At 43.3% G+C, this 15,492-nt stretch overlaps 1 protein-coding gene across 10 annotated transcripts in view; it reads left to right on the top strand.

The window, feature by feature from the left end:
* Positions 1-9,524: 9,524 nt before the first annotated feature.
* LOC311251461 (phosphatidylinositol-binding clathrin assembly protein) overlaps positions 9,525-15,492 on the top strand; it is an 86,349-nt gene continuing 80,381 nt past the window's right edge. For all 10 annotated transcript variants that reach the window (XM_084343891.1, XM_084343884.1, XM_084343889.1 and 7 more), the window contains exon 1: positions 9,525-10,784. In XM_084343891.1, coding sequence (XP_084200017.1) covers positions 10,655-10,784 — 130 coding nt within the window. In that variant the 5' untranslated portion in view covers positions 9,525-10,654. The remainder of the gene's footprint in view (positions 10,785-15,492) is intronic.

Genomic DNA, 15,492 nt, shown 5'->3' with positions numbered 1-15,492 from the left:
ACCCAAAGCCCCAACCAGACGGACAATGCCGTCCTTTTCGCTTTCGTAAAGGAAGAATTTGAAACCTCTGATGAATCTTCCATTGTTCTTTAAATGTTCTGGTTTGATGGTTTCTTCTTCACATTTCTGCAGCTATCCGACAATACACACGAAAAGCAATTATTTTCCATTGCCTCTACCGGGAAGCTTAATGTTCAGAAGCTACTCAGCTTTCTGAAGAATCCGCGGTAAATTACAGGTTTTGTGTCAGTGCCTCAGAAAGAAAGATAAAGGGCCTCTCGGCTGACACATTTTCACAGTGTTCAATACACTTAAAGGCAGAAATAATTTAAGAAACTTGGGTTTTTCTGGGTTTTCATTTTCTACTCATTTAAAACATTGATTAAACAGGAAAAACACATTTTTAAAAGTGCTCTGTCAAGAAGTTTCATTTAATAATATGAGCAGTATGATATTGGAAATGGGCGTGTGATTGCATGTCCACATTTAGTGCGAGCTCGTCAACAAGCCACTTTGCAGCAGTCGTTGAGAAACCAATCTCCTGTCTCCTCGTGGTGAGAGCTTATTTAGTACTTCAGATCATGTACCATCATGGCTGGATTAACCTGCCAGGCCCTGCGGCAAAAAACGAGCCTACTTGACCATCCGCTTCCTCCCTCTTTTTGTTCATTGTGTATGCATTGTTATCTTCAAGGACCCTTCAAATACCGTGATTGAGGGTCTCCATGCTAGAGCCCCCAAGAATTTCAATAAGCCTTGTTAGATGGTAGCAGTAGAAGCACATGGTGCTTAACATAAATATCACCTTTCTTACACTTTTTGTCTTTTGGTGGATTGCCATGAAATTCAAGGTCCCCAGTGGATGAATCCCAAAGAGTTATGCAACACCCCAATGTTCTTCTAGCACCACTGTGAGGTCGACATTTTATGGTGTTTAGCGAGGTGGCTCAACAACTATCAGAGATATTTTTGTATTTTTTTGATATTCATGGTCCCCTCAGGATGAGTGGTGTAAACTTTGGTGACGCCTCAGTTTTTCCTCAAACACCATCATCAGGTCAAAGTTTTCACTTACTATCAACATGAATAAAGAATGACTTGTCACAAAATATGGTACAGACATTCATGGTTCCCAGATGATGAATCCTAACGACTTTGATGATTCCCTTAGTTTTCTTCTGTGTGAATATGATGTGTGTATTTTTAGTTGAGTCTCAACAATTATTGGATGGATTGCCATGATATTCAAGGTCCCCAGTGGATGCATCTCAAAGACTTATGCAGCACACCCATTATTCTTCTCGCACCACTGTGAAGTCGACATTTTATGGTGTTTAGCGAGGTGGCTCAACAACTATAGGAGATATTTTTGTATTTTTTGGATATTCATGGTCCCCCCAGGATAAGTGGTGAAAACTTTGGTGACGCCTCAGTTTTTCTTCGAACACCATCATCAGGTCAAAGTTTTCATTTATGCAAGAAAATATCAACATGAATAAAGAATGACTTGGCACAAGATTTGGTGCAGACATTCATGGTTCCCAGATGATGAATCCTAATGACAATGATGATTCTGTCTACACACCGTTACCTTGAGTAAAATTAGGATTTCTCTGGCTTTGAACATTGTTTGAAACATTTAATGTAATTACACAACTCATCAAAATATATAACTAAAAGGTTTGGTCATTTTTAGACATTTTAATCCAGAAATCTTTTATCTCTTTTAGCCCAGATGTCCAGCGATGACTCCGTCCACACCTCCCTCGTCGTGCTGCTGGGCGTGACTGTCGTCCTGTCCGGCGGCATCTACCTGTGGGTCCTCAGATATGTCTGCATCGGCTGCTGCCAGCCCATCGCTGTTGGCAGTGACTCAAAAGCCTTGGCTGGCATCGTGTGAAACCATCAGCCTCTGTCTCTCAGTGGATTTGAGAATCAGTCTTGTAGATGCTGGGTCACAAGTCAAGATATGTCTCTTTCTTCACAAGTCACAATGAGATTCTTCAGACCTGTGAATTGGCTCTGTTCACACGAAAACTGGGACTTGGATGTGAGAAATGTCCCACATTTGACATATGTAGCAATATATTTGCTGATAGTTTATAGATGAGACTTTTTCATATCTTGTAGAAGACAAACTGTGTGTAAATTTTGTATTTTCACATGAAGGGAATTTAAACCTGTTTAAAATTGATGTCGCTCATTAAAATGTGTAATTTTAGCTGCCAGCCCCCGCGCAAATAAAAGCCTTATGGTAGGATTAAGAGTAGCGATGTTTCCTTCCTGTGCCAGGGCCAGAAAACAGAGAAATTGCCACAAAAATAGACTCAAATGTACAGATTATTTTAGGTCAATTCACAGGAAAGCCAACCAGTTATTCAACAGCTGTGTCAAACAACTGCCACTGGAGTGTCAATGGCAAATTCAATGCATGGTTATGTCACCTAAAGCAGAAATAGTCAATTAGACCAAAACTGGCTACTTCCACAAGAGGTCAGACCATCTCCATCCATGATCATGGTGAACAAAACATGTGTTTTAAGCCATTATGGTGTTGTGCCTAAACCTAAACAGAGCATAAGCAAAAACAGATATTTTTGACGGGAAGTCAGGAGATCTTCAGCCATGTTTGTGGCGACAAAACCGGCTGTTTTTAAAGAGAAGTCTGGACAATTTCCAGCCGTATTTGTGACAACCAAAGCAGGTATTTTAAGCCAAACCATGGTGTTTTCCTATCCCTAACCAAGTTTTTTTTAACACCTATACCTAACCAGAGCATAAGCACAGTGATGTGACGAAATAGAAAGCAAAAGAAAGACGAAACAGAAACAGACGTAAAGCCGAGTGGAGCGAGACAAAATGTCCGACTCTGTTCTTTTCAACTGTTTTTCTGTCAGTTCATTTATAATACATCCTCTGTCAACTAAACAGCTCTCTGTCAGACCCAAGTTGAGTCCCAAGTTTGCATCTGAACAGATCTGATTGAATTTTATCAGTCTCATAATTCAGCTTCATCTCTTAAAAAGCTTGTTGAATGAATAAGTGATCTGAGAGAATCCTGAGCAGGCAAAAGGCAGGAATTATGCATGCATCCACACATGACCTGCATACACATGAACATATCGACTGAAGGATATTTCTGAGTGCCGTGGAGCAGAACGTAACCGTGCAAACTTCTTAAAGATCCATACGTTGACAGCTTTCATTGATTTATTCAGATTTTAGCCGTTACAGTTGTGGACGTCTGACGAGACTGACAGCGAGGGGAAATCTCTGTGGTACAACAGATAGTTGTTTTTTTGTTTGCTTTTCTGGTTTAACTGGTGAGATCTGTGTTGACTTAAAGGTGCCTTCTGTAGTTTTGGAAAATAAGTCTTAATCAGACAAGATGGAGCGTCATTGACTGATTTAACAATGTCTAAACAAACTGAATAAACTGAATAAACAAACTGACCTTAAAGGACAACACAGCTTCATACTGTTTTACTTTCTTTATATGTGGCGTACCCTGGCCCTTTTTAGCGCCGCATCCATTTGGACCTGATCTCTGTTTACCTTCTTATAAACAGTCAACAAGAGGAATCCGTCTGTGGCACTCCAGAAAACAGGTATATTGGCTAAACTCACCTCAGCTATTACAGAGCGATTTGCTGTTTATTAGAAATAACTTCAGAGGAGGGCCGCATGTAAAAGTCTTTAGATCAACCTCTGTAAACATCTGCACGTAAACTGCATTAAAATGGCATTACATAAAAGCAGTGTCTCCATCAGAAACTCTCCAGACTTGCCATTCTCCATCCGTCCACCAGATGTCCTCAGTGTTTTCCCACTGGACCTACTCCTACAGTTCCTCGCTCTCCTGCTCCTCATTCATTTGTGTGTGTTTGCCTGCTCTTGTCCTCATCCCTCTGTTGCCTGAGTTCACTAACAGCGACACATAAGGGCAGTAAAAGTGAAAGAAAACCGCAAAGACACTGTGGACTAATTACAGTACACATACATTCACTCCTGTGAGTTGCTTCTTCGTAAGCCACATTCTTTTCATGTTGTCATTTGATACAATGGGATAATAAAAATAGCAACTGCAGTCTTGGGCATGTAACGAAGAGGGGTGGGGATTGGGGCCCGAAAAGTTATTTCTGCCCCCTTGAACCTTAAACAGATTGATCCGGCCATGAAGATATGACTTTAGTCGCCATCTACCCAGCGAGAACGAGAACAAAGTGAGTGTAAACTCACCGTGATGCCTCCACTGGTTTGTGGACTAAAGTTTTAAAGCCTCAGCTTTGTCATTATGGTCGTCGCCATCTCGATTTTTTGGAGCCAGAAGTGACCAAGATATCCTGATTGGATCTGACTGAGAACCCCTGTCAGTCACAATCGTCTACTTTTACTGTAAACGGGAAGAAGACTTGAAAACTACAGGTTTAGACCATAAACGCATAAGGAAAATGTTTACTGAGGTAATACATTAGACTAAATTCAACCTAAAGTATGTCTCCAGCTACATAAAATAAAAGTTTCCTGGCAACTGGTGATGCAAATGCTACAGTACATATCCCTTGTGTGTGGTGTGCTGGGGAAAAGCGAGCTACTGGGGCTTTAAAGCAGGTCCGTTCAACTAATCTTCTAAACTCAAGAGTCTAGAAGTACAAGAAGATCCTGATGCAGTACGTTTTGAGAAAATATGCACAATTTCACTGGAAACTACAGAATAGAAGATGATTTGTTTTACTGGGGAAATGACGCCCACCGCTTCTGCATGAGACATGAAAAGCGAAGGAAGAAACGGATGATTAAAGAGGAAAGTACAAGAAGGATTTGGAGCCGGCGGAGTAAAAGTTATATACATATATTATAACCGTGGATGGATCAGCGAGGGTCCCCTCAGACAGAGCCTGTGTTTGTAGTGAGAATTACTGCTATGATATTATTTCGAGTATCACTTTAGTGCTGTGCGTTCAGAGGGGAGCCCTTTGAAACCTCGCTGCCCAATCAATCCATGATTATAGTGATGCGGCAGCAGCAGTTTATGGCCAAACATCTGGCTCACGCCACTTTAGAGGAAACTTTCCCGCTCGTAAACACGCTCCAGTAAGTGTAGCATAAAGGTCAAGACGAGACAAGAGCCGTCATTATATAACCGAGCTGCTCAATCGATCGTAACCATGGTAATCACAGTGAAAACTATCCTCCCGGACCGACTACAGTCTATTTACACGTTATGGATGAACTGTGCGCACCTCTGGGTCCTCCACTCTCCGTCTTTGTCTCTGTCTCCAGCTGACCCCGTCCCCGGCGCGGTAATGGATTTATTCCTATCTCTTCAAGCACATTGGCCTCATAGGCGAGGCAGCGGCTCATCCCATGATTGACAGCTGCTGATAGGACTCCAATCCCGGGCCTGGAGCCTGTTGCCAGGGGCCGCATCCACGCAGTTGCCATGGAAATAGGGAGTTCATCAATTGCGCCTGCAGATGGCAACACCGCACTCCGAGTCAGGAGGGAGGGATGAGTCCTGTCTTTGGCTGAGAGGTGAAATCGGGCACAGACGGGTTTGATTTTCTGGTTTTGCATGTTCGCCCCGAGTTCGTCTCCTCCGGGTGCTGCAGCTCCTTTCAATTACATGCGAGTCAGGTGGAGGCTCGACGTTCCCCGCAGGCATCAGTGCGACTGTCTGCCTGCCAGTCTTCTCCGTGCTGCCGGGAATCAATTCCTCATGTGCATAATCGCTCAATTTTACATGATCCGGTAAAGTGGTGTTTGTATGTTCGGTTCTATCTCGTGAGACCGGAAAGAGAAAATGAAGCAGAGAACCGAAGTTGCTGCGAGAACACAACTGCAGATCAGCTTTTTGAAATGAAAAGCAGATTGGGTCCAGTGTTGCAGCTGTTACGGCACATGAAAGAAGCTGTTTTCTTCTTTCCCCTCAGCGCCTGTTGGCGTACTTTCAGCTGTGACACAGAGCATGCAAAGCTGGGAACTGAAGCCTCTCTGGTGGTCTGTGCAGCGCTAACCACTTCCATCTACTGTGGCTGCATTTCTTATTTCCTTGTTTCTGCAGCATGCACATTTTTTCAAGCCAGTGGCGAGAGTGAATGTTGTCAATGTTTCTGCAGAACCACAGATATGTTGGAACTTTGCATTTCTTTATGGTGCAACGTTATTTTTCTGGTTATGTTTAGCCATTAAAAACACCAGGTTAGGATGAAGAAAAGATAATGTTTTGGTTCAAAATACCAGTGTTGGTGACTGGAAATGTCCCGAGGTCAAGTTAAAAGTACCCGGCTTTGTTGCCACAAACATGGCTGGAAACCATCTCGAGGTCTTGTTAAGATCCACCCCATTTTGTCGCCACTAACGTAGCTGGAGATGTCCCAAGATCTTGTTGAACATACCCGGTTTTGTTGCCACAAACATGGCTCGAAAATGTTCCAAACACAGCCAGAGATCTTCCAACTTCCCGTCAACAACATCAGTTTTTTGTCTCCACAAACACATCTGGAAATCATCCCGACTTCTTGTTAAAAACTCTGGGCTTTGTCACCACAAACACAGCTGGAGATTATCCCAACTTCCCATCAAAAGTATCCGTTTTTTCCTGCTACAAACACGCTGGACGTGTCCTGACGTCCTGTCAAAAATATGTTTTTTGTCGCCACAAACACGACGTGAAATTGTGTCAACTTCCAGTCAAATATATCGAGTTTTGACTCCACAAACGCAGCTGGAGTTGCCTGGAAACACAGCTGGAAATTGTCTTGTTAAAAACAGATGGTTTTGTTGACACAGTCATGGCTGGACATGTCCTGACTTCCCATCAAAAATATCAGTTTCAGTTGCCACAAACATGGCTGGAGATTTCCCAACTTCAGGTTAAAAATGACTTTTTTCTCCACAAACACGGCTGGAAGTCGTCCAGAGGTCTTGTTAACAATGGCTCGCTTTGTTGCCACAAACATGGCTGAAGATCTCCCAACTTCACATCTAAAACATCTGATTTTTGTCACCACAAACACGATGTCACGCTCGCAAACGTTTAAAATGTCAGGCTTGAACTGTTATTGGCTCCCCAGTCAGGTCAAAAACACATAATGTGAACGCGATATGTTTTGTTGAGATGCCGTTATGGTTTGTAACCTGTGACACACAAATGCGAATTCATCTTTTTATCCCGACGACTGGGCACCACGCACACACATCACATCCGATTCAGAAATGAGTGAAAAAGATACCAGATGAGCCCAGTGAGGCTGCTTATAGGTGGATCACACGCACACCTCCAGCCTCCAACCGCTGATCATTTCTGGCCGGTTGTGCTGCAGGAGTGTTTCTCATCACCCCGCTCTTGACAGTTCATCGTATCAATCATCACATCTTGGAGAGCGTTTTCTCCCTCCGGCCGGGGAGCAGAGGAGAGGTCGTTGGAGGTCGAGAGGCGGCGGTGGATTCCTGGAATTCACCTGCTGTCTGTCTGCTGCTGCTGCTGCTGCTGCTGGGGTCAGTTTGCAGTATTTCTCACACAGGCAGGAAATACTGCAAACTGCAGCTGCCTCTCTGAAAGTAGAAGAGAAAAAAAAAAAATCACCTACAGTCTTGAGTTATGGCGACACTCAGCACTCTCTCATTGCTCGTCTGGTGTCCTCGTGCACTTTCAAAATGCAAAATCAGATTTGTTTTTGATAAAAGCTGATTGCATCAGGGCAGATTCTTTACATGCATGCAGCTGTGACCACTTGTGATGACTGGGAGCAGCAGCCTGGTATCTAATTACACGTTATACACTATACTAAGTGTGAAATCCAGTCACAGCCGCCAGATATTTGATTAATTCAGCCCTCAGATCCGGTGTGGTGCCCACTGGGCTGTGCGCGGTGCAGCAGGAGAAGGTTCCCACTCGTTTTTTTTCAGCACACCGTGTTCCACATAGTCTGGAGTCAAACAAGGACACGGCGTCTGAGGCATCAGTTCATACCACCTTAAATCTGGATTAACGCAGCGCCAGAGACGCGTTTCTGTAGGCAGGGATCAGAGGCCGGAGTCATGTTAGTGTCGCGCTGCAGAGGAAACGACTTCATCATGTGAAGAGATGTGACATTTGATACGTTTGTGTCCAAAATTCCGCTACAATTTTTTTACCCGAAACACCTTAACGCAGCACTCACTCCTCAGGCCCGGGCCAATGGACTGCGGAGGCGTTCACGGGCGGTGGGAAATATTGCGATTAATCTTTGAACAATGTAAAAAAGTTTAAAAACACTACATTTTTCGCTCGTTTTGTCGACATTAACCTAAAGAACCTCAAGGGATACAAATACATATGTATTATTATTTTCTTCACGGTTGCTACTATTTGATTTGTTTTATTAATATGTTTATAGGCATATATTTTTGTAACCTTTTAACAGTGAGCATTTGCACATTCAAAACTCCAGCTCTTTTCACTTTTAATGATAAATCAAACATAAAATAAGCTTTCTGGTGTGCTTGTTGACAGTTTTCTTGACTTTATTGAACCATTATGTACAAATACATTATTTTATTCCACCACAGACAAACTCTGAATGAGCTGATTGCTAAAAAAGGCATAAGATGTTGAAAATACATCTTTTGGATGTTTTTGCAAAAGTCAGGAATCATAAACATATAATAATAATAATAATTAATAGATAATCTAAAAAAAATGTAAAACTACACAGTAACCAAAGAGTAAAAGTCATTAAAGTTCATTTAAAAATGTGAGTTTGACACTGCTGTGAGTAACCTATCCTCATACTGCAATAACATTAAACCGAAGACAAAAGAAAATGAACACACTGAGCAAAAACATGTCCAAAAGACGTCTTTACAGATGTTGAAATGAATGGAGAGCCAAAATGAAAGTTTTCTTGATGTCTCTTTTAGACGTCTTTTCATGGTGCACTAGTGATGTACAAGTGACATCCTTACAGAGTTGAAAATTAAAGTCTTTACACTGTAACTTAAGACTTCTTTTCAACTCAAGTTGCAGACGTCTAAAGCTTTTATGATGGCTAAATTTAACTCCATGCAGCAAAAGCTACAGAGAGGATCTGAACTCCTGGCCTTGACCTCAGTATCCTGCATGAGGCATGCACTTTAAACATCACCTTTTGCTCATCCAACCTTGGAACATCAGCCTACCTGGCTAAAAATCATTAATTTAATTATTATAAGTTACCAAGCAGCTTTTTCTACATGATAATCTCTCTTGAAACACAAAAAAAATCCTTATTGGTCAACACATATGCCAATACTAATACCTGTGATAGGTCAATATCAGCCTGTAATATCGACCAACCAAACCATCGATCAGCTCTTGTGAAAAATTGTTAAAACAAAAGAACAAAACACGATTAAACAAAAAACAAAGGCAACAGGAAAGCATTTGAACGTACAGAAAGTCGTAGGATTCCAGCGTTCTAGATCCCGAGCCCACCAGGGAGCCGCGAACGCAGCACAGTTGTGAGATCAGCTGATTTTTCACGCTGCCATTTTGTCCGGCAGAGAAGCAGCCAGCCAGTCAGGCAGCCAGTCCGTAAAGAGAAACCACCGGAGAGACTTTCTGAGACAGCAGCGCAGGACAGGACTGTCGGGGGAGCGAAAGAAAAGAACCGAGCCGATAATGTGGAGTCGACAGCGGGAGGACAGCACCGACTGAGCCCGAGGACTGTGAGGGGAAACACCCGAGCTGAGGGAGCTGTCATTTTGAACTTAACGGCTCCGCCGGCTCCGCTCCTCAGCCTCAGACTGCAGCCGCTCTCGCTCGCTCTCTCGCTGGCTGGCAGGTTAGCTAACCCCGCTAGCTTCTCGGGCTAACACCCGCCGCTCCTCGCAGCTCGTCTCGCCGGGAGAAACCGCACCTGTCCCGGCTGTCAGTCACGCGGTCTCCTCTTAAAAACTCCGGACGATGCGCTGCTCGGTTCTCGGTGACTTTTTACACCCAAGAGGGGGTTTAAAACACACTTTGCCGAGCGACGAGTGAAAGCTAAAGACGGCAAGCTAACTCACAAGTTGACGTGGAGGAGGAACTCGAGCTTTTTTTTTTTTTCTCCCCTTTTTTTTTTCTCCTCTGGTCTTCTCCAAGCTGTGATTTCACACGGATTACTCTTTGTTTTTCCCCTTCTTCCCTTCGCCCGAGGTGGTCCCGAACAAATCGTCCAGGTTACACACGAACCAGCCAAGTTAGCTATGTTTATTTGTGGCCAGAAAGTAATTAACAGTGTTTACAAAATCCACAGTGGGACTCTTTCCTGGTTCGAGTGCTGCAACGGAAACATTAGCTAACACAGACTAGCTCAGATTAGTGTCGTCGTGTTTTGTTTACTAGATAGAGAAACAAGTTGCCAAACAGTTTAAACTGCAATTAATCTGTTGATTGTGGTTTTCTACCTGTGTTTTTTGCTTTTTTTTTCTGTTGTTGCCACCAGTGGTTTGACATTACTGCAGAGGAGACCTAATACGCACCTGGAGAGAGGAAACTCAACAGCGGGTGTCTGATCGCAACAACCCTTTTTTTTTTTTTACCTGCTCTTTGACAGGGAAGTCACGTTGAGTTGTTGATCCATTGATCGGATCGTTATTGTGCTATTTTAGCTGATCGAGGTGGGGGAGAAAAAAAAAGAAAGTAGAAGCGATGTCGGGCCAATCTATCACGGATCGGATCGCAGCAGCGCAGCACAGCATGACCGGGTCGGCGATCAGCAAGGCTGTGTGCAAAGCCACCACACATGAAGTGAGCGGACCCAAGAAGAAACACCTTGACTGTGAGTATATGTGCTGATATGTAGTGTGTGTGTGTGTGTTGCTGCAGGGCTTCAGAAAGCAGACATACCGGTCCTATGGGCTGACACATTCCTTCACACTTACCTGGGAGTCCATCGGGGAGAGCTGGGGTTGGAGACTAATCTGATCAGAACCGCCTGATCACTGTCAACAAGATACACATGAGAAGTATTTACAGTGGAGATACTTGTGTTGATCTTTATCAGTTTATTTAGCAATTGTTTCCGTGTCCTTCCCGTCAAAAATATCTGGTTTGGTCTCCACAAACATGGTTGGAGATGACCCGACTTCCTGTCAAAAATATCTGGTTTGGTCTCCACAAACACGGTTGGAGATGACCCGACTTCCTGTCAAAAATATCTGGTTTGGTCTCCACAAACACGGTTGGAGATGACCCGACTTCCTGTCAGAAATATCTAGTTTGTCGCCACAAACACGGCTAGAAATCGTCCCAACTTCTCATTAAAAACACCTGTCTGGCTGGAATTGTCCTGACTTTCCATCGAAAATATCCAGTTTGGTCTCCACAAACACGGCTGGAGATGTCCCAACCTCCCGTCAAAAGTTTTTGTCACCACAAACACGGCTGGACACGTCCTGACTTCCTGTCAGAAATATCCGGTTTTTGTCGTCACAAACACTGCTAGAAAGTTTCCTGACTTCCAGTCAAAAATATAATTTTTTTGTTGCCACAAACATAGCTGAAAATGTCCTGACTTTCTGTCAGAAATATCCAGTTTGGTCTCCACAAACACTGCTGGAGATTGTCCTGACTTTCCGTAAAAACATATCCAGTTTGGTCTCCACAAACGCAGCTGGAGATGACCGCCTTCCAGTCAAAAGTATGTGTTTTTTGTCACCACAAACACGGCTGGACACGTCCTGACTTCCCGTCAGAAATATCCGGTTTTCTCGCCACAAACACTGCTAGAAATTGTTCTGATTTCCAGTCAAAATTATAATTGATCGTTGCTGCAATCATAGCTGGAAATTGTCCTGACTTCTTGTTAAAAAACGCCTGTTTTGTCACGGCAAACATGACCGGAGATTTCCTGACTTCCAGTCAAAAGCATCCTGTTTTGCTGCCACAAACACGACTGGAAATCGTCCCAATGTCTCATTAAAAACACCCACTTTTTTCATGCTTGAAATTGTCCTGACTGTCCATCAAAAATATCCAGTTTGGTCTCCACAAACACGACTTGAGATGTCCCAACTTCTCAACAAAAATCTTCGGTTTTGCGCTGTGGTCCCCCGTTTAATTAAATTATTTTATAGCCTGTCAATTAGTTTTGAGCTCAGTCGTTTAGCTTCTATTTTTGAAGATGTTAGAAAATAGTCAAGAGTGGCCAAAATGTCCCTGAGCTGATGGTATAGTCCTTAAATAAGAACTGCCACTAATGATTATTGTCATTATTAAAGGGGCACTGTGTGTCAGCACCATTTCGACTTGTTAAAACAGAAACGAGAATACAAATAACGCCTAGTATCTACCAGAGAGAGAATTCTTCCATTAAAACATTTTATCATGAGGCTACAAAGCTGTCATAGCAGGTTCTTGTTGTACAGACTTCAAGGCAAGTCACACACGGATAACAAAGCAAGTGATAAAAGCAACAAAAAGGTTTTTCATCAGACCTGCTGCCCAGGAAGGACACGCTGTGCTCACCTTATTTCCGAGACAAAAAGACAGAGACGTACACTTTAAAACTACAGGAAATGTCATACTTAATTCCTTCGTGGCCTTTTACTTTTCGGGGGAAACCTCACGCGACAAATTCCCGCACGTCGCTGAAGAGAATGTCGTTAGCAACCGCGCTTAAAGCGATTTCCTGGATCATATCTGCTGATGTTATTTTGGTCTATAGGCGGCCGATTCCTGGTTGTCACATTTTTGCTTTGGTAACGAAGAGTGGATCAAGTCCTTCATCTGCCAGACGAGCCCACTGAAACTGAACTGAGTCATGTTGAAGGTGGGACAACGCACTGAAAAAGGATGAATCAATAGATTTATTAGACATTCGAATGACTCAGGCGTGATGGCAGACGTTTGTGTTGGACGTTAGTGGGAGGAAATGTGCTGAAGTTCTGTTTCGGCACGGGATGCACGAGTTCGATCAATGCTTCGGCTCAGCTGCCTCGCATCCGTCAGCTCCTCAGCTGCTGACGTCCAACAAAAGTCATGCATTGTCTCCGCTCCTTTTGTGAACTTGGCCGGACCTTTACAGCCAATACGCCACGTCAAGCTTAATCATTGTAGGATATTGATCTCTTTGTGAGAGCAACGACCTCGGTGCCGCAGGGGGAATGGCCAGCGAGTGGTGCATTGCACGGAGGCCCGATTGTCATGTTGTTTGTCTGTGTGATGATTTCACCATGAGGGGAACGTCCAGCGCTGTCAGGCTGCCATTGTGTTGTTTGTATTGTGAGGAAGGGCGGCGAGTACACTAGAATAAAGGCAGGTTATAGGTGAGGTCGTCATTCAGGCGGGCAGGTAGTCAATTTGTGAGTCAGTTAAGGAGCCAGAGAGGCTGGCAGGCTGTGTGTTCGATCATTACTCAGTCAACTAGCCAGCCAGCTGATCCAACCATCCAATAATGTAATGAAACACAGGCAGCCAGGTGAGCCAGTTTGCAATTCACCCAGTCAGTCATACTAAAACACTGTTTGATAAGATAATTTTATACCGAAATGAGCTGATCACACAGCTCTAACAGGTGTGAATGTACCCAGAATGTATGAATGATGCTCAATCATTTTTCAAACAAAAATGTCAAATATTTGCTAGTTCTAGCTATTTAAATGTAAAGGTTAGCTGCTTTTCTTTGTCATTTATGACAGTAAATGAAGAGTCTTGAGGTTGGTTGGACAGAGGAAGCATTTTGAAGTTGTCACTTTGGGCTCTGGGAAACTGATGAGCAGTTTTTCAAACATTTTCTTGACATTTATAGTGTAAACAATCAATCATGAAAGTAAATTGCAGATTGTTCAATAACGGAAAGAATCATTAGTTGCAGGCCTTTAACTCGATGGAAACAGACGCCAGGGGGCCGTCTTTCTACAGTAGGAAGCGTCACGTGACATACGTTGGAAAAATGGGCGATGGAGGATTGCCCCAAAATGGCCGTGGGTTATTTTTAGCACAATGTATTTTGTAGTTTTTAGCATATTGAGCGTTCTCCAAGAAAAAGCATCACAAGAAGCCAAAATACCAGTGTTGGCACTGTATTTTTACTGAAGATGAAACAATCAAAACCCCTTTGTACTGTGCTCATAAAAATGAGCATATCTCAAAAACTAAAACAATTACATCATTCAAATGTCTCTACAGTTAAAAATGTTTTGGATCAATAATATGTTTTTATTAGTAAAATTTGATGAAAAAATGTCTAATTTATGACTATAGTTTTCATTCTTTAATCATTTATTATTATTCATTGACATACATAACCTTTTAGCTTAGGCTGTACAGATTTCAGGGTTATGAAGCACTTGAAGATACTAAGAAATGACATCACAATAATCAAGAATACCAATGTAGGCAATGGTGGATTATTTTTATTGCAGAGCTCAAAATGTTAAGAGAGACACCTAAAGAAACCAGGATGATTATGCTATGTCTTTTTTTGTCTTTCAAAATTTATCTTTCACACAGTCAGAGCCCACCCCCCCACCTACACACACACATAAACACACACAACCATTTATATCACTCTCCCCTTGACACAATTTCCCCACAAGCAGCTGTGTCTGTCTGACAGCTAGCTGTGAATGATCTCACAGGCATATTTGCATCTAGACCCAATAACCAAATAACGCTGGCAGAGGCCTTTCAGCGCTGCCCGCCTGCCCGCGGTCGGCAGTGAGTGTGCGAGGGGTTCAGGGGGTCCGCTGTTAGCTCGAGCAGCCGTGACATTCACGCACCAGTGGCGAAAATAAGTGCCGTTTTAAAGCCATTTAGTGTCATGATCGGGACTGTCCACCTCAATTAACCCCGGCGTGTGAGTCAGAGGCAAAAATGACGAGGCCCTTCCCATCAGCTCTGAAAAGCGCTTCTATTTATGGAAATCATCGCCATAAAAATCAACGGAGGAGGGTTTGAATGTGTTGGAAAAATGTCTGTGTCTGCTCGCTCACCTGCCTGCTGTTAGGTGGTTGTCAAGGTGAGAGATATTGTCTGTTTAATCCAGCTTTTATAAGCTCGTGAGGCCCCACTCCGGCATCATTGAAACGCTGATCGTTTCGCCATCTTACAGCTGTTAGAGAGAAGTTGTGACATTTAAACCAAAGTCTAGTTTCCGCTTCGTCGGCACTCTGTTGTCATGGCAGCAAACCAGCCAACTGGCTTGTGTTAAATAGCCTTAAGTCGAAGGGGGAAGTTGGATGGTGAAATCGGCTGCAGCCATGGTAATAGTGCTGTTTATTACAACCTTTGTTTATGCGGCTGAGCTGGGTGTCTGTTGAGCATTTCTTAGAAGTGGTGAATGAGACTTAAATGAAGTTTCCCAGTAATCCATGCAGTGGAATACCTAACAATAGTAAATGGAAGGCAGCTGTTACAATTAGTTTGTTCTCTTGCCGTTTATCTGTTTCGCTGAATGACTGGTGGGAAGATCCTCCAGCACTTAACCTCCGCGAGCAATTCACACCTTGACAGCACATGAGAGGCACTTGGTAGCCATGTGACAG

This window comes from Pagrus pagrus (genome assembly GCF_965226575.1).
Source record: "Pagrus pagrus genome assembly, chromosome: 22".
Classification (NCBI taxonomy): Eukaryota; Metazoa; Chordata; class Actinopteri; order Spariformes; family Sparidae; genus Pagrus; species Pagrus pagrus.
This window is presented reverse-complemented; position numbering and strand designations above follow the sequence as displayed.